This window comes from Centroberyx affinis, unplaced genomic scaffold, assembly GCF_046629955.1.
Source record: "Centroberyx affinis isolate AG114_WGS23_722 - 3 ecotype Tasmania unplaced genomic scaffold, CSIRO-AGI_Caff_v1 ptg003944l_1, whole genome shotgun sequence".
Lineage (NCBI taxonomy): Eukaryota > Metazoa > Chordata > Actinopteri > Beryciformes > Berycidae > Centroberyx > Centroberyx affinis.
This window is the reverse complement of record NW_027281770.1, coordinates 23,145-31,432: the sequence shown is the minus strand read 5'-3', so window position 1 is coordinate 31,432 and position 8,288 is coordinate 23,145. Positions and strand designations below refer to the sequence as shown.

Sequence of the window (8,288 nt, the reverse complement as noted above, 5' to 3'; positions counted from 1 at the left end):
ATGCCCGCCATAGTCAACCTGCTCTTCAACACCGTCTCCACCAACACCACCATCTCCTTCTCCCTGGTGCTGCCGCTGGTCAGCGTGCTCTCCCTCCTCGTGGGGGTCGGGGGTCACCTCCTCCTGTGGCTGGTGCTGATGCGGAACCCCCGCCGCCGCTCCAAACCCAGCTCCGTCCTGCTCCTCAACCTCAGCCTGGCCGACGTGGGCGCCCTGCTCACCCTGCCCTGCGTTCTGCTGAGCGCCAGTTCCCAGAACTGGCAGCTGGGCGGCGGGATCTGCGTCCTCCTGGGGTTCATGACCTCGTTGACAGCGGGTGTGGATATATTCAGCCTGGCGGCGCTGTCGGTGCTGCGGTATCGCATCGTGGCCCCGCCGGCGAGGAGGCCCGCCACGCCGACGCAAGTGTGAGTATCGCTTGCCAGCCAGCGGCGGCTTTGTTGAAAGCGTACATATGCTACAGGTAGGATTTTCTCGACTGTGAAAATAGTTGTGATGACACCTTGTGATGCTGGTGAACAAAACAAAACAGAAACACATATCTCCAACAGTCGCCCCAGTAGCTGTATTTACACGGAGCCTTGTATTCCACTAATAATCAGAATAGCAGCCCAATTAGAATGAAAAATGCCTCATGTAACCACCTCAATCAGAATAAACCTTTTATCATCTGTCCGATGGATAAAATGTCTTTCTTTGGTTGGAATATCTCTACTCTTTCTGCCCACGCTCGCCCATGTGATGTAAGTGACCTACATGACATTTACTTTTTTCCAGGAGAATTTGAATCATTGCAGGTGCAAAACAAAAAGTCTGTTGCTTACACTTTTGGAGTCGCATGTTCTTATAAAACTGTTTTGCTTCCTCAGAAAGAACAGCAGTAAAGCAATAACGTTGCCAAGCGCCCGATGCGGATCCATCTTTTAGAAACATAAGCCCATGCGAGAGTGCTGGATTCTGTATTTTGCGCATGTCAGAAACTCTTATTCTCATGTACACACTTGCGGGGGAATCTTCAATCAGACTGATTTCCTTCAGAATTAAAAAATATGGCTCATGTAAATGAAGCTAATGATCTCCTTTCATTTGGTCAAATATGGCAGTGCTTGTGGTATGGATTACTTGTGGAAAATCCCTTCACATGAAGAGTTGACTGGTCAATCACCAATCAAAAGCAGTAGAGAGGCAAGATGATTGAAATATGGCAACAGAAAGCAACTCATACAAGCTGTGCATTTTGGCACATGGACATATGACCAAGTCGATGGAGAAATTCCAGGTGCTCCACTGTAGAAGTGCTGCCCAGTCGCATCAGACACCAAACTGTCACAATCCTTTACAGCAGACCCAGGTGTATGAAGTCAGATGGCTTATATAAGTGACCTATTTGTGCTGGCACAGAAGTGACCAACCTTGATGACAAATAACCCTGCACTCTCTCTTTCTCTCTCTCTCTCTCTCGCTCGCAGGTTTTGCACAGTGGTGGCTATCTGGCTGGTCTCAGTAACCATGGCGTTACCTAAGGTCACCTACATCCAATTTGATGGCGGCTGCACCTGGTCAGTAGGCCGGGACCAGTGGCTGGGCTTCTTGGTTCCTGCCTTCCTGGTTTATTACGTGGCCCCTCTCCTCTGTATCGCCGTCAACTGCGGCCTCATCATCTCCCACCTCCACCGCTGCAGGGGCCCCCTGGCCGCCGACCGCCGCAACAAAAAAGCCACGGCCCTGCTAATCGGCTCCACGGTGGTTTTCGCGATCAGCTGGCTGCCTTATTACGCGCTGGAGTTCGTCAACGTTATATCGCCGTACGTTAGCTCCGCGGCGTCTCCCGTTAGCCGACCGCTGTGCGGGCTACCTTCCGTCCTCGCTTCAACTACGTCTCCTCCGTCGCCCGGGCGGGAGGAAGAGGAGGTGACGGAGGTGTCTCTGCTGTGGGAGGTGGCGTCCCTGTCGGCCATTTTGCTGGTGTGCCTGGCGCCGTGCTGGAACCCGCCGCTCTACTTCCTCTTGTCGCGGCCGGCGGTTCGCCAGCTCCGCGCTCTGCTGCCTTCGTCCCTCCAGAGGCAGTGGGGAAGGAAACGTGCGCGGCGCTGGCGCATCGCACCCGCTCCTCCCCCTCATCCTCTGCCGACTGAGCGCTCGCTTACTCATCACACTCTGACACATGGGCTGACTCAGTGAAATTTCCATTCAATGTACAACCATGGCGTACAGTTGGCATTTGCCGTCAGAAGAAGCGCAAGCACATACAAGCATGAGTCACGTCACAATATAACATGCATTACATTCATTTATTTACTTACGTGCTTTTGTAGTCAAGGCCGCATCCTCTTTGCTTCGGCGAGACTAAATGCATATAAAGGCTCCGGGCAACAGTGTGTGTGTGAGGCTCTCAGATAGAGGACAGTGTATCATAAACAGGATGCACCATGCGCCATAAAAACACAACCAGGCTCATTTTTCTGATCACGCTGCCAGAGTCACTAAGCAACTCAGACTCCTGGCACTGTGAAGCTTGCAGAGGAAGAGAACCGCGCACGTCTGGAATGACATAAGAGGAAATTCTACAGAAAAACAAAACCAATTTTGGGTCTCATGGGTAAGGCCATTTCGAGATAATCCGACTGTGTAGATAGGTACTTAACGGAAGACAAAATACCTTAGAATTTTGTGCGACTGCTCAGTGTGAATACGCAAGTTTATTTTTACTACACAGCTGGCAGTATCAGGAAACACACTTCATGCACTTTTTATAGCATCGTGGGCATCATCCTGCACCAATCCAGGTCACTGACCTTTCAGAGGTTGCTTTAGAGCGCTGCCCTCCTCATGGGATCTGAACCTGCAACCTGGTCTTAACAGCCCCATTTTCAGGGACTGAGGGACTTCTGCTTGCCCCACATTGACAGACACGACCCATCCGAGCAAACATAAATCCAATTCCCCGTGGAGCTTTTATACAACCGGGCCGGAGCTGCAATAAAAAGAAGGGCTGATAAGGATGATGTATAGAATGCGTATGGTGTAAAAAGAGCACTCCATCTCTCTGGCAGCCTCCATAGGGCTTTATTACATCGCGTCTAGTGGATTACAACAAGCAATACAGCCTTGTAACCCCATTACTAGGCCATCTGACGCAGTCAAAACACAGGGGACGTGGTGCACTATACTTCCCTCTCTAGCCTTTGGTTGGAACATGATCTAAATCCAACATCCAGTCAGTAACCTTGGGAGAAAAAGGCTTCCTTGACTTAAGACAAGTGTTAATAGAAGCTGACTTGTTTTGTTCTGAGCGTGGTTGCACAGAAGTGCTTATTAAACAGGGATTTGACAAAAGGAATATATCAGAGGATGACTGGGAAAATTACTTCTTAACAAGTGGAGCCCATCTGCATTCGGAGTGGTCTAATATTACAATATAAAGGGCATGCCATGTATTTACAGTGGTCAGGGGCTTTGTTTGACAAATTGGCTCTGGACAAGTAATTGGATTTTTGTTGTGTGGCTATTCATACTGAGAGATGGCAAAGCAGTGATTTAAATTCATTGGGATGGTAGAATCACTTAAGCCCCCCTGGATGATTAGATAATAGGTTTGTTTTACAGTTAGGGTAAATGGAGATGGAGATAGATGGAAGTTTGGTTTGAGACGCGCACAAACACACATTTAAACCGCAAGTTATCTAAATAAACACACAGACACGGAACGCCTCTGAAAATAAGTAATACTTGGCCAAAAGAACTATGAACATAACTGATTCTCACATCTTCATGGTATGTTGGCCTACTATCTTGCAAGCTCAAGCTACATATCATGGGCATGTTCCTTTGTCATTGCATCAACATACAATTTTGATCATCACACTGTATATTTCATTGAATAAATTCAATTTATTAATAAACGTACAACACTTGAGGTCACCTCTGCTGCTACATCATTGTGAAAAGAAGAAGAAGCACGATTCTTCACTAAAATTGTAAGATTAAGTGTCAGACAGTGTTCTCTTATGATGACTTGGCACAATCGTTGGGTTGGGGTACAGGTGGTTTAGGGGGGCCCAATATCAATTCTTGCACCTGGGCCCCTTGTGAACCTCTTACGCCCCTGGATGGAAGGTCAGTCAAGATCATATAAATACAGAAACTAATCCCTGACCTTTCTGCTATCATCTTATTGGCAGCAATAAATCCTGCCTGGTTACCTCTTGACCTACTGACTTCTCCCAGACTGCACCGCTGCACATTCTAATGACAGACCGGCGTGTTTCCATTAGCAGGGAACAAGCGATTTTTCGTCGACACAGGCTTTGTGGCTAATGAGCGCACTTATCTCTGTCATCCGACTGCACTGTGATCCTCTCGCACAGCGCCAGGCACTAGCAAGCTCAGATGTCCTGACGAGACTTAATTAAGTCTGCAGATTAGTATAAGTCATGCTCGGCAAGCCCATTGAGAGGAGCCTTCCCATTGCCATTCAGTCTGTTTACTGAAGTCACAACATGCTGCGTGGCGGTCTGCTGTACTCTATAAAAAGGCAGATGCATGGGAACTAGTAGCTAAGTGCAGGAGTGGGCGGAACGGGCCAAAATTGAAGCTGGGAGGAGATAGATATCCAAGGGATGCACCGCTAGCACCAACACTGGGGTTTGTCATGACATGGGGAGGTACATCCCTCTGTCTAGATGGGCTTTTTGGAGAGGTATTTATTGTTGGAGACAGACTGCAAGAGAGAACACTTGACATTTAATAGCCTTAAAGAGGGTCTCAGGTATCTGCAGGCCATTCACTGTCATCGTACGCAAACCATTTAAAGTCCAGAGGGAGAATCTGTTTGGAGATATAGACGGACCTGCTGATTCATGAATTAGCCTTTAATATAACTACACTATCGAGTTAATACAGCCAGTTGTCACTTATTTTCCTGTCACTTGCCATGTGTATAGCTGGAAACAAGAGGTGAAGGACGCAAATGTTAAAATTCATGTTTTCTGCCTCTTCCTACTGCAGCTGGATTTTTCCTGTATTCTTATAATAAATACACCTTTGTCTTGTCCTCTGTCACATATTTTATTATTTTTGAGAAACATTTTCAGCACGAGTTTGATGGCAGAAAGAATTTCAACTGCCTAAAACATAAACGGTAAGTGTCACCAGCAGTACCCTCAACAGACCATAATGCAATACAGCCACAGCTTGCATCTTTGTAGGTCATCGGTAGCGTGTGAAATACAACCACTGTTGCCAGCTTGGATTTAGCAAGTGTCTACATTTAGCAACTTTCAGACCCTCCTGGTGACTTTATCTCTCAAAAGCGACTAAGAACAAATTGAGTAACTATATGACCATAGGGAACAATGACGAAAACGCTGATACATCAGTATAGCTGATGCTACTCTCTTGATTAATCCAAAGAGGTCTGATGATCACAGCACTTTCTGTACATATAGTCCCCCTCCCTCTGCTAAGAGTGGGGGGCTGTAGCAAATCGATGTGCAAAATGACATATGATGTCATCTGGCGACCAAAATACTTTCCATGGAAAAAATTTAATACAACTTGCTCTTCAACGGCTTTTCTGTAAATTGAAGAATCGGGCATGACACACCTCGGCATTTGTTCTCTCTTCACAGAACCTTTTTTATATGGGGGAATCATTCTGGGAAATGTAGGAAATCACTAACTGAAGTAGAAGTACTAGACGAGGTTGGGGGGCTGAGGGAAAGTGGGTACACCAAAAAAGTAAATTACAACACACAACAAATAACTCCTGGAATGCACTGAACATCACAAATTGATGGTATCTTCCTTTAAAATCCACTTGTCTTGAACCACTAAAATGCTAACTGGCTAACTACTGCTAACAAAAGCTGGCTGGATATTGTGATGTAGCATATATTTTACCATGCTAGTTGTGGAGTTTTGTGTATTTGTAGAGTAGAAAGCTGCACAGCAACTTTTAAACATTTTCAAAATGAACAGCGTAAGAGGCTCAGAAAGCAAGATTAAAGTGTTAGCTAGCTAGCTTGTGAGCTATCATTTTGTGTTTTTGACGTACAACAATGTGACAATTCCAGGCCTGTTTGTATTTCGAGACCCTGAACCAAGTCACTTTTTATGCAGTTATGGAAACACAAAGATAAATGACAACATTTATATTATGCTAAACGTTTCATATACTTCCATACTTGATGACAAAAAACTTTGAGAAACACTGATTTAATCTGCAAGAAGGGCGATCAAAGGTTGTAGCCTACTTCTTAACTGAGGAAATGTGGACAGGGCATTTATGAAAGTGTTTTATTCTTCCTTCATTGAATCTGTCTTAACTTTTTCTGTAAACTCTGGAGTGTATTAAGCTGTGCCAAAAGATCAGTTATTTCTCCTCAGGATCTTTCTCATGTGTATTAAGCGATAGACACAGGAAAGGCACAGGCTTTCTCACTGGACTCCCATCATTCCAGTTCCAGTTGCTCCTATCTGACCACAGGTTCAGCTTCCCCAAGTGGGACCAATAGGAAATCTTTTGTCTAAGTAGCTATTGAGTTCTTAAATAAATGTGTATAAGAGGCCATACTAGCTGTCTTGGCCAGTGGAATCCAAACTTGTTCTGAGTCACCCTCATTAAGTGATGCTGTTGCTGTATTTCTTATGTGTTTATTGTTGTGTGTGTCTTCATTTATTCATTTGCTGGACTGCTGGCTGTGAAACAAATTGCCCCGCCGGGACATTAAATATTTAGGCTACTGCTCATTGACACTCATAAGTAATGGCAGCCTGAGTCAGAGAAATTGCTTTTTTAACTTTACTTCCCTGCCCATGACTTCTGGGTTGGAACTCCAATCTGTTTCTACCTGAAGGGGGAAGAAGTTAAAGCGCTGCATTCATTTCATATGGGAAAGATGTTAAATTCAAGCTTCATACTTGAAAAATACCATTCATATCAGCTTTCAGGTGGGAAATATTATTGCAGCACTCAGATTTGACGATGGCGCCACATTCTTCGACATACTAAAATTCAACTAACCTGCATTCAACCAGGTAAGTCAATTAAGAGCAAGTTCCTATTTACATGGCACACAATAAAAATAGTAATGTTGAAAGAGACAGTAAATTATCACAGGCATAACCTAGATGAACACCTGAAAAATAACACCATCAACAACAAGGACACGGACACCGCTAAAAGCAATTAAAACATACGGCAGCACTAATAAAGAAGTTTGTGCAGTCATATTACTGTTGCATTTGTGCCAGTAAATGTCTGTGACAGAGTCCTTGAAGGCAGAGAGAGATTAAATTGTCAATTTCAGAGTCTTTTGCAACTCATTCCCGTCAACGGGCTGAGCAAACTGGAATGAGGAGCGGCCGAGCGAGGTTTGAACTCTGGGGACGTTCAGCAGGATGTGACGGGCAGACCCAGTGTTACGGGAAGGCGATGTTTTTTTCTCACACATTTGTCAGATAGAGGGCTGCCAGGAGGGTGTTGTAAATGAAAGTGAGCCAATGAGGTTTTTCGGCAAGCCTAGAGAGGGCCAGTTAACTGACGTGTACAAATAATATAACATGGGTAGTATGGTCATTTGGAGCAGGGTGAGCTTGGCAGAGAGTGAATGAGGAATAGCAATGGTCCAAAATGCCAAGTCTTTTTTCTTTATCCTGCTCTCACCAACAAGGAATCTTAAGTGAAATGTAGAGAATGATTCATTATATTCATTTTATTCTTGAATACAGTGGCAGGACATTTTTCACTTTCATTTGTGGTTGACATTTTGATAAAAACAACTTTGTTTCAGACGTGTACCAGATCGGTCTGGTAACAGCTACACGATTTAGGCAGAATTGCCTTTTTGTGGCGTGAGGGCGAGGCCCACTTTAGGAATTCGGAAGTCGGGACGGTTTTTCTTTAAAACTATCTCATGCTAGTGATCTATCTTCTGAAACATAGCCGATCTTTCACTTTCATAAATCTAGATCAGGGGTTTTCAACCGTGTGCCATGGACGGCAGAGTGTATGCAGGTTTTCGTTGCGACTAAAGCTGATGATTTAACTGATTAGCACACGTTCAACCAGAAAGGAGGAACCAATCAGTGAAACCTGCTGTAGTCTTTGGAGTGAAAACCTGAAAACCTCAAGTCCACTCCCAATATCAAGATGTTCTTAGTTGAAATTGTAACATTTGATTAATTGAAATTAAATCCTTGCGAAAACTAACAAAATCCTTTTATTAGGAAAAGAGTTTTAAAAACATGAACTGATCTCTATCACGATGAGCTGCTGTTGCTGTTTT

At 44.8% G+C, this 8,288-nt stretch overlaps 1 protein-coding gene across 1 annotated transcript; it reads left to right on the top strand.

Annotated features, from left to right (window-relative positions):
* Nucleotides 1–2,181, top strand: LOC139663170 (somatostatin receptor type 5). The gene is made up of 3 exons (XM_071541736.1): nucleotides 1–407; nucleotides 1,470–1,860; nucleotides 1,903–2,181. Exons 1-3 carry the CDS (start codon nucleotides 1–3, stop codon nucleotides 2,179–2,181), a joined length of 1,077 nt encoding a protein of 358 aa, XP_071397837.1.
* Nucleotides 2,182–8,288: the final 6,107 nt, after the last annotated feature.